This window comes from Sinocyclocheilus rhinocerous, unplaced genomic scaffold (assembly GCF_001515625.1).
Source record: "Sinocyclocheilus rhinocerous isolate Xijiao unplaced genomic scaffold, SAMN03320098_v1.1 scaffold675, whole genome shotgun sequence".
Taxonomy (NCBI): domain Eukaryota; kingdom Metazoa; phylum Chordata; class Actinopteri; order Cypriniformes; family Cyprinidae; genus Sinocyclocheilus; species Sinocyclocheilus rhinocerous.
In genome coordinates, this window is record NW_015629520.1 from 395,078 (window position 1) to 413,504 (window position 18,427).

Below are 18,427 nucleotides of genomic sequence, written 5' to 3' on the forward strand. Positions count from 1 at the left end.
TAAAAATATGTAAAAATATATATACAGTGCACAGCATAAATGAGTACACCCCCTCTGATTAAATATAAAATATGTATTTTCTTAATGATCACTAATATAATTCATAGAAAGATGGCAAAATTGAAATGTATTAAACATATTCTTAATAAAAACAGATAAATACATGCCATTAATATCTGTAAAATAAGAAACTTAGCCAATTTTTGTTTAAATGAAGGATTGCAGAATTGAGTACAACCTAGATTTAATTCAACCAAGTGTAATATTCTAGAACTTAGTTGAGGGTGTACTCATTTTTGCAACACAACATTTTTATCACTTTGATAAGAAAATGGTCTTTTCTTGAATCATTTTAACATTCTTCTTTGGTAACTGATCAAGCAGACTTGCTGGAATATTATATCTCTAAAAAACCATAACATGTATTAAGCAAAGAGTAATTGCTGAATTTGTTAAGTTTCAGAGGGGGTGTACTCATTTATGCTGTGCACTGTATATATGAAAATTATTGCTTTGTCTTTTCTGTATATTCAGCGATCATATTCTTTTAAATAGGTGAAATATTGCCCGTATATGTAATCTTGTTATTTTTACTTCATTGCTTATCACAAAATCATACACCATTACAAACACATTTTTCACTGAAGCAAATAATGTATTCTTTATTTTTGTTGTTGAAAAGTGAAACAGAAGAGCTCAGAAAGCATAACGCTTTAAACAGATCTGTAATATTTTTTTGAGAGGAATTGTAGCAATGACTGCATTTTTAATATGCATGTGCTGCGGTGCAACTGCATAAAACTCACCGACTGAGTTCTATGCAAACCAAGTAAAACATGCTGACTCTGACGAGAGACAGTTCAACAAATAAATGATTCAATTTCACACATGTCCTCACGCTTTCCATTAAAGACAAACGTAAGCCTTTTAAATGTCTGCCAAGTGCCAATATGTGCTATTAAAGAAAAATTTTGTTTTTAGATGATGCAAACATGTTCATATTAGAGACCTATAACAATTCAGTACAGCAGACATCCTGTGGGAACTTCTGCTCTGTTAAGGACATTTAAAACGGACTTAAGTGACTACAGCTGTAAAAAAATACACACTAGCCAAATTACGTTCCCCCTTCTGTGATCGGGGGAGTAAAGGCCTTGAAAGTAGTTAATGTCACTGACAGCCTCGAGTCAACCGGCTGCCTGTAGGGTCAACTTGTTTTCCAGGATCGTCAGTGTCAAATCAAGCCAGTTTGCTAACAATGGCCTGGTTGAGAGTGTTCAGCTGATTGGTCCATTTGTCCAGGGCGGTGTATCGGGCTCCGCCTCTTTTCTGGTGATCGAGCTCCAACAGCTGATTGACTTGATCAATTCTACCGTTGATTGTGCTGAAAGAAAGACATACACAAGATAAAAAAATATGCAGTGAAATAGTATATAAAAATAGATTTTTACATATTTTTTTAAAAACAAAAATCTCTATTAAAAAGCGTTAAACTTACTTGTCTAAAATACACTGCACAAGCAAGCTTTCAACATCTGCAACATCAATATTCAATTCCTAAAGAAAAACAGGGAACATTACATTAAAATGGCATAATATAATATAATAATATAATATAATACAATATAATGTTTACCTTTGAAATAAATGGTATGTGTATCCTAGTGTAAGGCTTAATCAATTTGATGAGCACTTGTGTTCTTATGTTCCGTAATAATTCTGAAAGGAAAAGCAGAGAGAAAAATTATGTACTTACTGACTCCACATTTGTTGTCTGAGATTTATGAAATAAATATGTGAATATGTGCATGAAAGTCAAAGCCACCCAAACTTACCCTCAATATGTTCTCTGATGAAGGGGTCGTCCATTATGTTGCTGTGATTCGTCTTTAGGATTTTCTCAAATTCTGTGATGTCATTGTTCTGGTAGGCACTAGAAACAAGTTAAAGGCAATTGATACCATAAAATCAATCTATTCAGACCATAAAAACTGAATTAAAAAAAGAACAGGATCAGATATGTAAGTTGTGTGCACTTACCTTACCAGGTTTGTCATTGCTAAGATTTCTGGATCATTTTTGTAAGGTTTCGCCTAGTCACAGTGATTTAGAAAAAAAATTGTTTATGTAGTTATATTACAGACCACAGCATTTTATCTTCTATGGTCAGGCCCAGATGAGATCAGCGGTTCTGTGCTTTTTTCTGCTCTTATTCTGGGAGAAAAATAAGTAGCTTTTTAAGTTTCAATTATGTACATTTAGCGAAACAGAGTACAACATGTGCCTACTGGTCAATATAAGCAAACTCAAATTCATCAAAATATTTCAGATATGAACATGCAATGGTGAAAAATTGTAGAGAATTGAGAAATGGGTTTCCAAATCTAGCTTGCTGATGGCCTTAGATCCCATGTGGGCCTGACCATGATTACCGCCTTATACCTCTTGAGAATCAAATGGGTTGATTCCAGACTTCATCAGCATGTTGGCCAAGACCAGGTACTTCAGACAAGTGGTTCGCCTGGGGCTTCCAGACTCGTCATAGTTTTTGAATGCCTCGAAAAAGTCTGTATGTGCCTTCTCGAACTCTCCCTCCCTCAGGTGCATTTTACCGCCACATTCTAAAAAGAACCAGCCACATGTCAAACAAAATGAGTGAACTTTCCAATTGTGCATAAAACAAAAACAAACCAAAACTAAACCAAACTTTCCAACTGTACACAAACAAAAACCAAAACCAACCCAACTAAAAACTGAATTCTTCTCTTTCCAGGTACTCTAACAACAACAACAACAAAAAAAACATCAAATACCAAAACAATCTTTCCAATTATACACAAACAAAAACCAAATGAAAAATAAATACTAAATCAACCCAAACCAAAGCTAAACACTAATTTCTAAGTCTTCATCTTCACAGCCACAAACAAAATTTGCAATTGTACACATAACAAAAACCAAAACAAACTTTTCAATTATCCACAAAAGAAAAACAAAAACAAAACCCAAACTAGGCTAATCCTTTATTTCCATGTCTCCCCAACTACAAACAAATTTTGCAATTGTACACCAACCAAACCAAAAACAAAAAACCAAAACAACCTCAAACCAAAATTAGACACTAATTTTCATTTTCACAACTACAAACAAGCTTTTTAATAGTACACAAAAAAACCAAACATAACTAAAACAAACTTTCCAATTATACACAAAACAAAAACCAAATCAACCCAAACCAAAAACAAAAATAAACAGTAATTTCCATGTCTTTGTCTTCATAATTTCATCTCTGGTATTAAAAATGTGTTCATTACCTCTGATGACTCCCATGATGAGCGGATGTGGGATGGCTGATTTAATGTGTAATGACTGCTCATAGAGGGCTTTGAGTTTCTTGTTGTTTTTCTGCGCCGTATACATCTGAATCTCCAAAGCGTAGATCTCCAACAGCTGAGTGCCCTTCTTCAAGTCGTCCTCTCCGTCATCCGTCTAGGGGTGTGCAATAATGACAAAAAATTATATCTCAATATTTTCTGGAATTTTGTTGATAACGATATTTAGACAATATTTTGTTGAGCATGTTATTGTGCTGGTACTCTGGCAGGTTTAGGACTGACGTGGTGATTAGTTTGCAGGAGTAATTAACTTTTCAAATTAGTTTCAATTGAATTTTTTTTTTTTTACATTTTATGGGCATTTTTAAAGACCAATTTTTTTCTAGCCTAATTAAATGTATGCATAAACTTTTTTGTCAAATTCTTACATTTAATCAATACATTTGAATAGTAAGACACTACAGGACTGTTACCAATCAAATTAAATCAGTATCAACACAGGCTGTTTAATGCAGGATGCAGGAAAAGTTGAATATTGATCATTTAAAAGATTTTGGGGAAAAAAGGGGAAATATACTTTAAATATCAACCCAAAATCGCCAGTAGGTGGCGGCAAATCATTGCATGAGTGAGTCAGAGACACAAAACAGTTCTGCTGTGGCTTTGTTTGAAACTATCTTTTCATTGACGAAATAGAGCAAAAACAGGAACTGTTGTCTAAAGTTGTCTAAAATGTAAGTCAATTAATACTAACTTCTGGTTTATTTGACTGTTTTATAAAATCAATATCACATTTGCAATCGTGCTGATATTTGGAGTAAAACGTCACTCTTTGTGTGATATTTACGGAAGAGGATTAGGGCCAAGCAATAATAAAAAAATAAAACCATCTCGAGATGAAAGTCATTATAATGCGAGATTAAACTCGTTAAATTTCAAGAAAAAAAGTCGAAATAAAATGTTGAGAATAAACCCATTAAATTACGAGAAAAAAGTCGTTGTGTTTCAAGAAAAAAGTCGTTAAATTTAGAGAAAAAAAGTTTAAATAAAATGCTGAGAATACACACACTCGTGTCATGTTCATTTTATATCGTTGGACAGTGTTAGTGGCGCAGGTCATAGAGAGTAATGTTCGTGGATGAAGCATATGTGTTCGACTAGAGTTCGAATCCGCCTTTTGCCGAACTCGCTCTTCTTCCTTTTTTCATCACACATTACATCAGAAAAGTGGAAATCAATTGACTAACGAGTGTTTAATAATGATGTATTAATTGGGTAGGTTTAGGTGTAGGTAGGCTATAGGGAGGGCTTTGTACCAATAAGGCAGCGTCTATTTAATTTTAATAAAGAAAATCATTTACAGCCTATGTTATTATTGCATCCTGTTAATGTACAACAATACTGAGGTGCAAACAGTATCTGTCACTATTTATAAGTATAAATAGCATCTAATTACTATTTACACTTATTGCAAAGATCTGCTACTTTTGCATAGCGTAAATAGAATTGCTATATTCACTTAGTGTAAATAGCACATCTCTAAAACTGCTGCTGTAGTCACTTAGTGTAAACAGAATATATCACTATTTTCACTTAGTGTAATAGCATCCGATGTGATATGTGATGAAAAAAGGAAGAAGAGCGAGTTCGGCAAAAGGCGGATTCGAACTCTAGTCAAGTTGACCGCATATGCTTCATCTGTGAGCGTTACTCTCTACGACCTGCGCCACTAACACTGTCCAACGAGATAAGATGAACATGACACGAGTGTCTTTTATTCTAAACATTTTATTTTGACATTTTTCTTGAAATTTAACGAGTTTAATCTCGCATTATAATGACTTTAATCTCGAGATGGCTTCTTTTCTTTTTTTTATTATTGCTTGGCCCCTAATCCTCTTCCGTAGATATTAAATATATCAGATGATATAAATATAAAAGACATAACACCCATATGCCCACTCATCTCGTATGTCGGTGGAATTATAAATGTATTTTAACAGAGTAAATCACACAGTGAAAGCGTGAACTCTAAATGTGCTCGTGCAGTAGTCTAACCTACATCTCAGTGTATGCTTGCACTCTCTGGCTGTATTTTTGTTTGGTTTTTGCCATATTACTCAATGTCAAATATCGTTTAAACAACAATTACGATATTATCGTAGACGATACATATCGCACAGCCCTACACCCGTCTAATTAAGAGCATCAAATCAGATTCAGAGCAACACAGAAGATATTTGAAGCAGGTTTTCTTATTTTTACTCTACCTGACATGACTGATGCAACTGCCTGAGAATTTTCTGGAGCTTTCCAAACTCTTCTCTTTCCAGGTACAACTTTCCCAGCTACAAGAAACAGAGAAGCAGAAGTTAGCAATATTCCTGAATTAAATACAGACGCTTTCTGAGGTTTAGACCAATATTAATGTAAATTGCATTAACAGAATTATTATCATAGTATTGTGCATATTATTGTTGCTGATACATAAGTGTGCGGTTAACATCTGCTATATAAAACAGATCATCTAAATACAGAATGCATTGCTAGAGCACAAACCTTGGTGTTAGTTTTAAACCAAAGTCTGTCGTTTTTGGCATCTTTTAATGCTTCCAGTGTGGTCTCATAAAACTCTTGTAGCAAGTCCATCTGGAAACAAACATGAAAGGATAAATATTATTTTATTATCTTTACTAGCATAATAACCTTTAATTAACATGACTTTATTATTATTTTATCATCACAAATATATTACTGAATTCAGAAAGCAGTTTAAAATGCATTAAATACCTGTTTGGAGGTTGAGATATAATCTAGAATAGAGTTGATGGATTTCTCAGAGTAATTTCTGGTGACAGCACTCCTAATATATGTCAAAAGCTGTTTATACCGGTTCATCATTTCTGGAAAATTTGTCTGTAAAAATAAGAACATAAAAAAAACAACATTAAAACAAATCTGATTTTATAGTTCATTATTAACATAATAATCTTTTTATTATTATTGTTCAGAAATTTTAGAAAACACATGAAAATAAGAAAACAATTTATAAATATTATTATATATTACAATATTATATATATATTGATTACACCATTTCAAAGTCACACACAGCACAGATCCTGACACTGAAAGACCTTCGGTTCTGTCTAACCTTCTGAAAGCTGCTCAGGGCTGCTTTAGGATCATCTTCTTTCAGGGCTTTGGAGTTGTAGTACTGATTCTCCAAATCGACATTGGGTTCAGAGTTGCTGTCCTCGGAATATTCCTGAAGTGAAAGCAAACAAATAATTGACACTTTCAGCACGGTATGTATAAACTCATAAGTAACTGCACTGAGAAACGCCTTGAAAGATACTGTACAGCTTAATGGTGAATGATTATGACAACTGCATGACAATAATTATGGTATGATTATTTATAGCTGTAAAACTTAAGTACGTAATAATCTATTTAACAGCAAACTGAAATAAGATATCATGCAGTTTAAATCTAGCAACTCATTAGCCATAATTTAGTCAACTTCACGTGAGTCTGCAAGTTAACAAAACATACATAAGAGCTTCTATATATGAGCTTTGAGCTAAAACTACTTAAAATAAAGAAGGCTGTCCTATTCCTTGACTTAATTTTGTGCAGTATTAGCAAACTAGCCACCTGCTAAACAACTCATTTGCGTAATTACGCGCCTATAAACACGCTAAACATTTTGAAATTTCACTATATTGGCTTCGCATTACATTACATGCATTTACAGTTGCGTTTATTTTAAACAGTCTTACCAAGTCATAATCCTCTTCATCATCGCACATGAAATCATCTTCCATGTCAGACATTTTGACCGGAGAGAGAGACTCTTTCCCACAATGCTCCGCGAGAAACGCGTTTTGACGTCACACCGCGCCTTCTGTAAAAGGTGCGCGCGCGCAGTTCCGATTCTGTCCGAGTGCTTCCGAATCCAGCCGAACGGCTTTGCGGGATTCGTGTCAGTTTCTTCCGTATTGTTAGACTCATGATTCCGGGTATGACAGTCAGCTGACCGCACTTGTACAGTGTCAAGTCCACTCGTGCATAGTGTATTTACTGCAAAACAAAGATTAAAAACCTCACAATGGCCACAATTCCATCGAAAATCAAGGTGCAGCTCAATGGAAAAGAAAGGTAAGTTGCGACTGTTCGGAAAGCTTCGGGCAGCTCTTCGGATAACTTCGACTGCGTATGAATGGAATCTGTTCGCTCGTCACGTCGATCTACACCCTGCTTATTTAGTTTTAACTTTGTTGTGTTTTTTCTTTAGGCATACACTTAAAACTGATTTCCTCCTTCTTTCTGTTAGGTTGCAGAAACTGAAAGAGGCTTTTCATGAAAAATATGGACAAATGCCTGTCTTCTACGCTTGTGCTCCAGGGAGGGTGAATTTGATTGGTGGGTTGCAAACAGCGTGAGTGTGTAAACATTAAAAAAATACCATCAGCATTGCATTTTATATTACATCTTATCATTTTCAGGTGAGCATATTGATTATTGTGGCTATGCTGTCCTGCCAATGGCAATAGAGCAGAATATTCTTGCTGCAGTTTCTGTCAGCGACTCCAAAACAATCCAGCTGGCCAACACTGACCCCAAATACAAGTGAGTAACAATGTTCTTCATTACTGAAATTTGTTTAAAAAAATTTAATTGGTCAAATTTAGTCGACAAATTCATTCATTCACTTACTTGCTTACTCATTATTAATTTATTTACTTGCTTACTTATTATTTATTTATTTACTTGCTTATTTTATGTAAGCTTATTTCTGCCATGGAATAAATAAATAAATATTATATTAATATATATATATATAATACTTTTCTCTCCAGAATTGCATGTTTATAACTCACAATTGTGAGTTATTAATTGCAATATGTAAATTCTGAATTGTGAGTTTATAGTTTGCCACTGTGAGATATAAACTTGCAATCCTGAGGGGGAAAAAATATACTTTTTATATTTTTATTCTGTGGTGGAAATAAGCTTCCATATACTTAAGTACTAACTTTATGAACGCTTATTTCTACCACAGATATTAATATATATATATAATACTTTTCTCTCCAGAATTGCATGTTTATAACTCACAATTGTGAGTTATTAATTGCAATATGTAAATTCTGAATTGTGAGTTTATAGTTTGCCACTGTGAGATATAAACTTGCAATCCTGAGGGGGAAAAAATATACTTTTTATATTTTTATTCTGTGGTGGAAATAAGCTTCCATATACTTAAGTACTAACTTTATGAACGCTTATTTCTACCACAGAATAAAATATATTAAAAAAGTAATCGCTTCTTTATATATCTCGCAATTGTGAGTTATGAACGTGAAATTCACTTTTTTTCTAAGAATTGCTCGTTTATATTTTGCAATTCAATTGCAAGTTATTAATTGTGAGATATAAACTCAGAATTCTGTTAATATATATATTAGTGCTGTCAAATGATTAATCGTGATTAATCGCATACAAAATAAAAGTTTTTGTTTGCATATATGTGTGTGTTCTGTGTATATTTATTATGTATACATAAATACACACACATACAGTATATATATAGAAAATATTTACATGTATTTACATGTCTATATTTATATTCATATAATTTATATTATAAATAAATATATTTAATTTATAAACATAACCTACTTTTCTGAAATATATACATGCATGTATATACACACACATACATATATTATGTAAACAAAAACTTTTATTTTGGATGCGATTAATCGTGATTAATCGTTTGACAGCTCTAATATATATATATATTCTGTGGTGGAAATAAGCTTCCATATATTTTATGCTTTATAGATGCTTATTTCTGCCACAGTATTAATATTACCTTTTTATTTTAAAATTCAGATTAGTTTTCCTCAGAATTCTCAGCTTATATCTCACATTTCTAAGTTATAAATTCGCAATTTATACTTTTTTGAGTTATGAGTTATTAATTGTGAGGTAGAAAGTCACAATTGCCAGAAAAAAAGTCTAAATTGTGAGATTACATTTTTTTTTATTTTATTTTTTTTATTCCTAGGTGGGAATAAGATTCCATATACTTACTTGCGTAAATACTCATTTATTAATTTATTCATTCATTCATTTCAGGAATTTCACTGTGTCTGTTGATGGCATCTCCATTGACAGAGAGAATCCTCAATGGCACTATTACTTCCTTTGTGGAGTGAGAGGAATCCAGGTGAGATGATTAATATGACTTATAATGCATGTTTGCTTTATTGCATTACAATTGCAGTGATTTGACCCTTGACCTTATGTATGCAGGAGCACCTGAGCTTGTCTTCATTGGCAGGGATGTGCTGTGTGGTAGACGGGACTATCCCGGCCAGCTCAGGTCTTTCCAGCTCCAGTGCCCTGGTGTGCTGTGCCGGTCTGGTCACGATGGAGGCCAATCAGAAGTCTCTGTCTAAGGTCGTCTTTACTGTAAATCCTCTAAGATGCATTAGATAGAACTGCTGCTTATCATGGATGTGATTTGATGTAATTTCAGGTGACTCTTGCGGAGACGTGTGCCAAATGTGAGCGTTATATTGGCACTGAGGGGGGAGGGATGGATCAGTCCATTTCTTTCCTGGCGGAGGAGGGAACAGTAAGTCATGTGTTTTATATTTCTTCTATCAGTATATGTGGCATTTTATTGATTTTTGGTATAAGGGTCAATAGCATGATGCTCTTTTTTGCATCATGCATACAATGACTGAATAAAATTTTTTATGATAATCATGTTAAAAAATATTAAATATATCTAAAATGAAATTCATTTGGATTTTTGGGGGGCATGATCAAGTTGTCAGGGTGTTACTATTTGATATTATAAGACCAAATGCCTCATTAAAATGATGAAGTTCTTGAAAATAAAATTTTTCTAAATATTCTTTGGGAAAAAAAGCAGTTTTGTTAAAATATTATAAATATTAGGGAAAAAAAAATTGTCAACCAAATCAAAGTCATGTGGTGCAACCAAAGTGCAGCCAAAAAAAAGAGTGATATCATAGAAAAGATCCATGCAGACCCTCATTACTCTGTCAAGGTCAGTAAGTCTCTTAAAATTACATTTTAATTTAATTTGTTTTTATGGCATGGTAATGTTAATTGTGTCGTATGGAACAACCTACCAAAAAACTCAAACCAAAAAAACTAAAAAATAATTCATGACATTTGTCTAAAAATGTCTTTTTGCCTTGAAAAACATATTTCATTTTTTAAAATAATAATAAAAAAAAAAAAATCTATTTAAGGTGTTATTTTTGGTTATACCACATGACGCATGACATTTCAAAATGGTAGAAAAGTTCTTTTAAAACCATGTAAATCCAACACAAATACAAAGAGTAAGTTTCTAATGCACATGTGTTTTTTTTTAGAAAGCTTTTTTTCTTTTCTTTATCTCGGGACTCTTATTTAATACCGTGCATCTACAAATATATTTTAAAGGGTGATTTAGCTTGATTTTTCCTTTTTTTCACTCTCTCTCTCTCTTATTCTTTTTTTTCATTCCTCAAGGCAAAGCTGATCGAGTTTAATCCGCTGCGAGCCACAGACGTGAGGCTGCCTGATGGAACAGTAAGTCATGTGTTTTATATTTCTTCTATCAGTATATGTGGCATTTTATTGATTTTTGGTATAAGGGTCAATAGCATGATGCTCCTTTTTGCATCATGCATACAATGACTGCATACAATTTTTTATGATAATCATGTTAAAAAAATATTAAATATATCTAAAATGAAATTCATTTGGATTTTTTGGGGGCATGATCAAGTTGTCAGGGTGTTACTATTTTGATATTATAAGACCAAATGCCTCATTAAAATGATGAAGTTCTTGAAAATAAAATTTTATTAAGTCGTTTGGTGTAAGTATTGGAAAATAATATTTTTCAAAATATTCTTTGGGGGAAAAAAGCAGTTTTGTTAAAATATTATAAATATTAGAAAAAAAAATTGTCAACCAAATCAAAGTCATGTGGTGCAACCAAAGTGCAGCCAAAAAAAAGAGTGATATCATAGAAAAGATCCATGCAGACCCTCATTACTCTGTCAAGGTCAGTAAGTCTCTTAAAATTACATTTGAATTTAATTTGTTTTTATGGCATGGTAATGTTAATTATGTAATTTGGAACAACCTACCAAAAAACTTGACATTTTTGAATAAATAATTTATGCCATTTGTCTAAAAATGACTTTTTGCCTTGAAAAACATATTTCATTTTTTTAAATAATAATTAAAATGTGTGCACACATCTATTTAAGGTGTTATTTTTGGTTATACCACATGACGCATGACATTTCAAAATGGTAGAAAAGTTTTTTTAAAACCATGTAAAGCCAACACGAATACAAATAGTACATTTCTAATGCACGTGTTTTAAACTAGTAAGTTTTTTTTCTTTTCTTTAGATGCATCAAGAATGATAGTTTAGTCTTTTTAATCTAAGCATTTTATTGGCAGTTCACCAAAAATGTACACAAAAGTTTGGGGTTGACTAGATTTTTAAATGTTTTTTGAAAGAAGCCTCTAATGCTCAAAATGTCTGCATTTATTTATTATTATGTATTATTAATTTATAATACTGGGGAATATTATTACAATTTATTTATTGTAATATATTTTAAAATGTATTTTATTCCTGTGATGCAAAGCTGAATTTTCAGCATCATTACTCCGTTATTCAGTGTCACGTGATCCTTCAGAAATCATAATAATATGCTGATTTGCTGCTCAAGAAACATTTATTATTATCAATGTTGAAAACAGTTGCTGCTTGATATTTTTGTGGAAACTGATAAATAATAACAATCTTCAGTGCTTGGCCACTAATAATTATCTGGTAACACACCAGGAGCTCATGCACAAATTTCCCAAAAGTTGTTCTCATATCCATGTAAGTTTCAATTTCAGATATTTTGGAATAGTATATTCATGGTTAAATATCGTAATCAGATGCTGGCTAAGGCGCGCGGCCTGGACTGGAGTCGTCTGCTGAAGCTGGGAGATGTGCAGAAGGAGCTGCAGGTGAGTCTGGAGCAGATGCTGGAGCTGGTGGAGGAGGCGCTGCACCCTGAGCCCTACAGCAGAGACGAGATCTGCAAGACTCTGGGCATCAGCGCCGAACAGCTGTGTGGAAACATCCTCAGCGCCAACACACAGCATGGTGAGAGAGCGGTCACTGACAAGAGGAAATCAAAATCAACACTACAGTACTTACTTGAAAAATTCACATTCCTCGTCTTAGTGGGAAAATGATCTTACATTTTCGTGAGGAGAAAAAGTATATTATTTTATATTAGCTATAAGGTTCTATTTGTAAACATTAGTCAACTGTATTAGTTAACGTGAGCAAGTAATGAAAAATACTTCAATAATGCATTAACAGGTTAACAGGCGAAGTGTGACTAATTTATTATATATTATTGACATTGACAAATTGATATTTTATACTTGCAAACTCTTCCATTTTTCTGCCTCAGCGACTGATTTTAAATTGTACCAGCGTGCCAGGCACGTGTACGGCGAGGCTGCACGCGTCCTGCAGTTTAAGGCCGCGTGCGACTCTTCCCCTGCCAACGCCGTCGCTCAGCTAGGCGACCTGATGAACCGAAGCCACGCCAGCTGCAGAGACTTGTACGAGTGCAGCTGCCCTGAGCTGGACCAGCTGGTGGACATATGTCTGTGAGTGAGACTGGCTGCTTTTTTTCTGTTCACGTACACTACTGGTCAAAAGTTTGGAATAATTAAGACTTTTTAATGTTCTGAAAGAAGTCTCTTATGCTCACCAAGGCTGCATTTATTTGATCAAAAATATAGTAAAAACAGTAATGTTGTGAAATATTTTGACAATTTAAAAGAACTGTTTGAATATATTGTAAAATGTAATTTATTTCTGTGATCAAAGCTGAATTTTCAGCATCATTACTCCAGTCTTCAGTGTCACATGATCCTTCAGAAATCATTCTGATATGCTGATTTATTGCTCAAGAAAGTGATTATTATCACTGTTGAAAATAGTTATCGCTGCTTAATATTTTTGTGGAAACCGTGATACACTACCATTCAAAACTTAGTAAGAAAAAGATATACTTTTATTCAGCAAGGACACATTAAATTGGTCAAAAGTGAAAGTAAAAACATTTATAATATTGCAAAAAAAAAAAATATAGATAGATAATAGATAGTTTTTTTGGTGCTGTTCTTTTGAACTTTCTGTTCTAAAAAAAAAATCTGGAAAAAATGTATCATGGTTTCCAAAAATGTTTCTTGAGCAGCAAATCAACATATCAGAATGATTTCTGAAGGATCATGTGACACTGGTCGCGTCTATGAGCACATGTGGCAAACTAATCGAAATTGATTGAATTGGCGTTTTAGCAGCATCTTCCTCCTCCCTTCACAGGCAGGCGGGTGCCGTGGGGTCGAGGTTAACCGGAGCTGGATGGGGAGGTTGCACAGTTTCCATGGTACCCAGGGAACGAATAGATTCCTTTCTCCAGACTGTGAGAGAACATTATTACGTGCCTGATGCCCGTCGATCCGCTCTGGAAAAGCAGAGTTTATTCGTGACAAGGCCGGGAGGAGGGGCGGCAATTTTCATAGAGGAATGAATAGTAGCGGGGCAATTTTCTCTCGTTTTAGCAACACAAACGAGCCCGTGGCCTCAGAAGCAGGAGGTGGTATGTATAATGGCAGATATGATGAAAGGGAAACAGACTGTATAAAGTCTGAATGGGCATTTTTACTCTGTATGTCTTAAAAGAATGAAGAAATCAGCACTCTGATCATTTTATACCCAATTTAAGGTTGTCAGGGCATTAGAGAAAGTGCCAAGAATTCCTACTTTGAGGTACTTTCTGAAAGCGTTGAAGGTCAATATTCAACTTAATGTGATTCTACTTTTTATAATTAATAATAAACATGTCGTTAGTGCTTTTTACTATGGTAATCATCACTATTACTATTGCTCATACTTGTCTTTAGGGATTCAATCTACCTTGGAAGTATTACAAGTAAACTGAAGTATTGCTCTTAAGTTGCGGTCACATTTTCCGTTGTTTGGTGAATTTTCGTGGGCTAAATCCAGTCATTTCAATCTACGCAAGCAGGAATTTCATGTGAGGCCACAAGATTTCCCCATGCAGATTTTGCAAAGGGTAAAAAAAGTGCTATATGAAACATGAATGCAAACATTCCTTTTTTAAAATAAATTAAACAATGGCCATTTAATGCATATCATATAAAAATGACAATGACTTGTATAAAAATCCATGCATTTAAATAAAAACAATAAACAATCTGCATGGTCTTTGTTGACAAAATAGCACAGCAGAAAAATCTTATACATTCGTCATATGAATATTTAACATAACATTAAATTAACTGTACATTCATAAACTGGAAATGTTGCACGACCCCCTTCGTCAAATAAATGATTTAAAAAACAATATGATCTACATTACTGTAGTCAATGAGGGCAATGAACAGCCTGAAAAAAGTGATACAATCAAAGACAAAAATCAATGGCAACACATTCAACTCGACAAACAGAACTGAAAGTACTTCCTTTAATGAAAGGAAAACAAAAAGGCACAAAAATTCCTTCTGTAAAGAAATGCCCACTTTATAGACCTTTGTATTAGATGCATGTGGAATTCTAGAAGTTTAAACATGTAAATGCTTCAGTCTATCGCTTGATGGAAGGCACGACTTTGCGTAAAAACTCTATTCTCAGTTCGCTGAGCTGCATGCAAAAGCACTAACTACGGTTTGAATTATGGATAAGTGTGGAATGTTTTTACACTTTCTTTAATGTTTTTCTTTTTTAAAAAGAGGTACATTTAAAATAAAATGTTAAAATGGCTTTTAAAACCCATTTAATTGGTGAAAAAGCTAGAGCTTGCTTCATACCGCCAACATAAGACTTACAGCCAATGCATGTTCTCTGCAGCATCGATATCAGACATTCCTAATTGTTACTACACATCCAGTAGCTTGATGCATTCGGGTGCAGTATAGACATCTGTGGTGAAACTTCCAGGTCTTTAAACATATCCATATTTAATATGCAATGCATTTATAATCCTAAACCACTGTAGATGGCTGTATCAGTGTTTATAACAAAATAAGAGGTATTATTTCCCACACATGTACATATTTGCTTCCTTATACTTTATTAGTCTCATTAGAACGATGTCATTTGTTGAACGTAAACTCGGGTTTAATTGAGTGTTTCTGATGCCTGAAACATTTGCATATGGAAGCCTGTTTCCGCAACAGGATAAAAAAATAAATAAACAGGTACATGCGACTTTTGATCTCACAATTCTGATATTTTTTCGCCAGGACAAAAAAAATAATAGAATTATCAGTTGTAAGCTCAGAAATCCGTGGAAAAAAGTCAGAATTGCGAGAAAAAAATGCAAGATATATACTTCTATCTTATATAAAGATATAAAGTTTATATCTCACAATTCTGACTTTTTTCTCAGAATTCTAGGTTTACATTTCGCAATTCAGTTTTTTTTTTGTCACCACGGAATTAAAAGTAAAAAAGTTCTTCAGAGAATTGTTAAAAGTTCTTCAGAGAATTGTGAGTCTGTATCTCACAACTATGAGTTAACATCTTGCAATTCTGACTTTTTTCTCATAAATGTGAGAAAAGACCGGATTGTGAAATATAAACTCAAAATTGAGAGGAATCGTGAGATAAAAAGTCACAATTACCTTTTTTATTTTGTTATCCTGTGTTGAAACAAGCTTTCATGCAAATGCCTAAAAGCAAGTTCCAAAATCTCGAAATACAAAATCAGTGCCTTTTCTGAGAAAACATTGAACTAGAATTTGTGCCAGAAGAGGTGAACATTGAAAATGAAATCAATGAGGTTCATTTTCAAATTCAAATGGATGCCCTGTGAGACGGGAGCAGATTTGCATGAGAAAATGAGTGTTATCTGTGCTTCATTGTGCTGGCTCTTTGGAGTCTCCTGTGCATGTCTAGCCCTCCCATAGTCTAGTCGTGCTCACGGGCATCTCTGGGAGCCCAGAGTGTGTCTGCTCACAATCTATGATCATTTTCTCACATTAAAGACAGGCGCTAATTCCTCTTCCTTCTGTAAAGGAAGAAAAAAACGCTCCTTTATCTGGCCTCCAAGTCTTCCACCGTTACCTCTTGATTTTGGTCACTTTCCCTCCTAAATCCAGTGCTGTTTGTCTCTGTCTGGTCTCTGGTTGTGTCGTTCACCGAGCGGGTGCCGGTGGGGCCTCTTGCAGGCGAGGATAGTGGGTATGTGGAAGTGGAGGATGTGGGTACCTTCATGTTCTTGCCGGAGGTGATGAGTTCTCCGTATCCCTGCTGGTGGGCGAAAGCGTACGCCGAGCGACGAGAACTCGTCCTGCGGACTCTCCTGAGGTTCTGCTCTTGAGGACCCTGCCTCCTAGTGGCCTGCTGAAGTAAACGCACCTAGGGGAGAGGAAACGGTTTTGACATCTCATTATGAGGTATTCATGGAGTAAAAGGGCCTATTATTCATTTAATAATTCCCACTTTATAAGGCATGTGTTTATGTGGTAACCTTGTCAGTCTGTGTTGGATAGAGGTCAGCCTTGATGAATCGGACAGCCACCATGGGCATTATACACACGACTGTGGTGAGGAGGATGACCAGCCACACAATCTTCTGATTCAGAGAGTTACGTGCAGTACCTACAGTCAAACACAACATGTTTAACTTCAGTAATATCAATGGCCTAGAAAAAACTGCTCATTAATAGAGAGCTATAGAGAGCCTATATACCAATTTATATTCTTACCTATGAAAGGAAACTGGTTTGGGAATATGGTAAAAATGCCATCGCTGTGCATTGCAAAAAGGATTGCAAAGTAAACAGCTAGACTTCCCCAGATAAAGAAATGGTTCACAGCGGTCCAGTAGTTGGTGTCAAGCCCAATCTGCAACAAAATTCAATATTCTTAAAGGGGTCATATGATGCTATTTTAAAGATCATTATTTGGTGTAACAGAATATGTTGACATGCTTTAATGTTCAAAAAACACATTATTTTTCAAATACTGTACATTATTGTAGGCCCTCTATCATATGACCCCTTTAACATTAATTTATTTTTAGCTAATGATATATACAAACCATTAATATTATTTACATTATAATATTTTTATTTGAATTAAGTACATTTTCCATTTTTTGCTGCATTTCAGTAATGAGAATGAGATTTTTGCATTTTTTTGCATTATTTTTTTCCAAATTATTTAAAAAAATCTTTATTATACAATAATTATAGCACCTTATACAAAATATTTATACATTTTTATTTCTTAAATTATATTTCTTTAATGATATATAGATTGCAATGTCAAGTTAAACAGTAATAACCACTTTATGTAACCTTTTTGTACTGTACATTGTCATTTATTTCCAAAGTATTTTAATGGACTGAGTAAACATGCACAGTTGTTAAATTGCCTCACCTGAACACTGGACACAATGACCAAAGAGGTTGCTATGGTTACCGCAAAAGCCTGTTGATCAGAGATGTGGGCGCCGTCATCCCGCACAGCGGTCATGAAGGCTCCGTATGGGATGAAGAAGAGGATAAATGAAATACAGACCCCCTGCAGCGTACAGGTGAAGAACTTTCTCTTGTTAAAGAGCTGGTTTATCTGCCCAGGTCTGTACAAGTTTGGATAGCGTAAACTGTACTGCTCATTCACATCCTGCAAAATCAACAATCTTTATGTTAAAAGGCAAAGATTGTAATTGTGTTTGGTGCAGCTACACAGTGCAGCTTTCAAGACCAAATATTGACACTAGGGTTTTGTTCAAATTAGATGAAAACGTTCAAAAAGAACTGATACACACACTGAAAACATTTCAATAAGTTTTATATTTGAAAATCAACAAACAACAAATACAATTAGCAGCTATATGCACTTTTTTAAGCATAAACATTAAATTAACATTAACATGAAGCCCTAATAATAATAATAATAATAATAAATCACTTATATATATATATACACA

The 18,427-nt window shown here is 34.1% G+C and overlaps 3 protein-coding genes across 4 annotated transcripts in view; 1 reads left to right on the forward strand and 2 right to left on the reverse strand.

Moving 5' to 3' along the window:
* Positions 1 to 645: 645 nt before the first annotated feature.
* On the reverse strand, positions 646 to 7,205 carry LOC107739077 (COP9 signalosome complex subunit 2-like). The gene is made up of 12 exons (XM_016551059.1): positions 7,118 to 7,205; positions 6,430 to 6,603; positions 6,126 to 6,251; positions 5,895 to 5,984; positions 5,606 to 5,683; positions 3,315 to 3,489; positions 2,443 to 2,621; positions 2,041 to 2,093; positions 1,836 to 1,933; positions 1,637 to 1,719; positions 1,499 to 1,557; positions 646 to 1,384 (listed from the first exon to the last, which is right to left on the reverse strand). The coding sequence occupies exons 1-12, from the start codon at positions 7,169 to 7,171 to the stop codon at positions 1,240 to 1,242; spliced, it is 1,314 nt and encodes a 437-aa protein (XP_016406545.1). The 5' UTR covers positions 7,172 to 7,205; the 3' UTR covers positions 646 to 1,239.
* Positions 7,206 to 7,289: 84 nt separating this feature from the next.
* On the forward strand, positions 7,290 to 14,604 carry LOC107739099 (N-acetylgalactosamine kinase-like). The gene is made up of 10 exons (XM_016551097.1): positions 7,290 to 7,496; positions 7,672 to 7,760; positions 7,844 to 7,967; positions 9,483 to 9,573; positions 9,660 to 9,806; positions 9,886 to 9,984; positions 10,899 to 10,958; positions 12,219 to 12,549; positions 12,866 to 13,067; positions 13,789 to 14,604. The coding sequence occupies exons 1-10, from the start codon at positions 7,447 to 7,449 to the stop codon at positions 13,994 to 13,996; spliced, it is 1,401 nt and encodes a 466-aa protein (XP_016406583.1). The 5' UTR covers positions 7,290 to 7,446; the 3' UTR covers positions 13,997 to 14,604.
* A 1,464-nt stretch (positions 14,605 to 16,068) lies between these two features.
* LOC107739075 (probable phospholipid-transporting ATPase IM) overlaps positions 16,069 to 18,427 on the reverse strand; it is a 42,545-nt gene continuing 40,186 nt past the window's right edge. For both annotated transcript variants that reach the window (XM_016551055.1, XM_016551054.1), the window contains exons 25-28: positions 17,875 to 18,120; positions 17,199 to 17,337; positions 16,961 to 17,091; positions 16,069 to 16,848 (exon numbers count right to left, since the gene is read on the reverse strand). In XM_016551055.1, coding sequence (XP_016406541.1) covers positions 16,525 to 16,848; positions 16,961 to 17,091; positions 17,199 to 17,337; positions 17,875 to 18,120 — 840 coding nt within the window. In that variant the 3' untranslated portion in view covers positions 16,069 to 16,524. The remainder of the gene's footprint in view (positions 16,849 to 16,960; positions 17,092 to 17,198; positions 17,338 to 17,874; positions 18,121 to 18,427) is intronic.

Bases quoted from the DNA above. Each gene is read 5' to 3' on its own strand.
- LOC107739077 (XM_016551059.1), bottom strand. From the start codon at position 7,171: ATGTCTGACATGGAAGATGATTTCATGTGCGATGATGAAGAGGATTAT. The intron at 2,622-3,314 runs GTAATGAACACA...GGTTCTTTTTAG, and splicing joins CATCATGGGAGTCATCAGAG to AATGTGGCGGTAAAATGCAC. The intron at 1,558-1,636 runs GTAAACATTATA...GTTTTTCTTTAG, and splicing joins ACATACCATTTATTTCAAAG to GAATTGAATATTGATGTTGC.
- LOC107739099 (XM_016551097.1), top strand. From the start codon at position 7,447: ATGGCCACAATTCCATCGAAAATCAAGGTGCAGCTCAATGGAAAAGAA. The intron at 7,497-7,671 runs GTAAGTTGCGAC...TCTTTCTGTTAG, and splicing joins CAGCTCAATGGAAAAGAAAG to GTTGCAGAAACTGAAAGAGG. The intron at 7,761-7,843 runs GTGGGTTGCAAA...TATCATTTTCAG, and splicing joins AGGGAGGGTGAATTTGATTG to GTGAGCATATTGATTATTGT.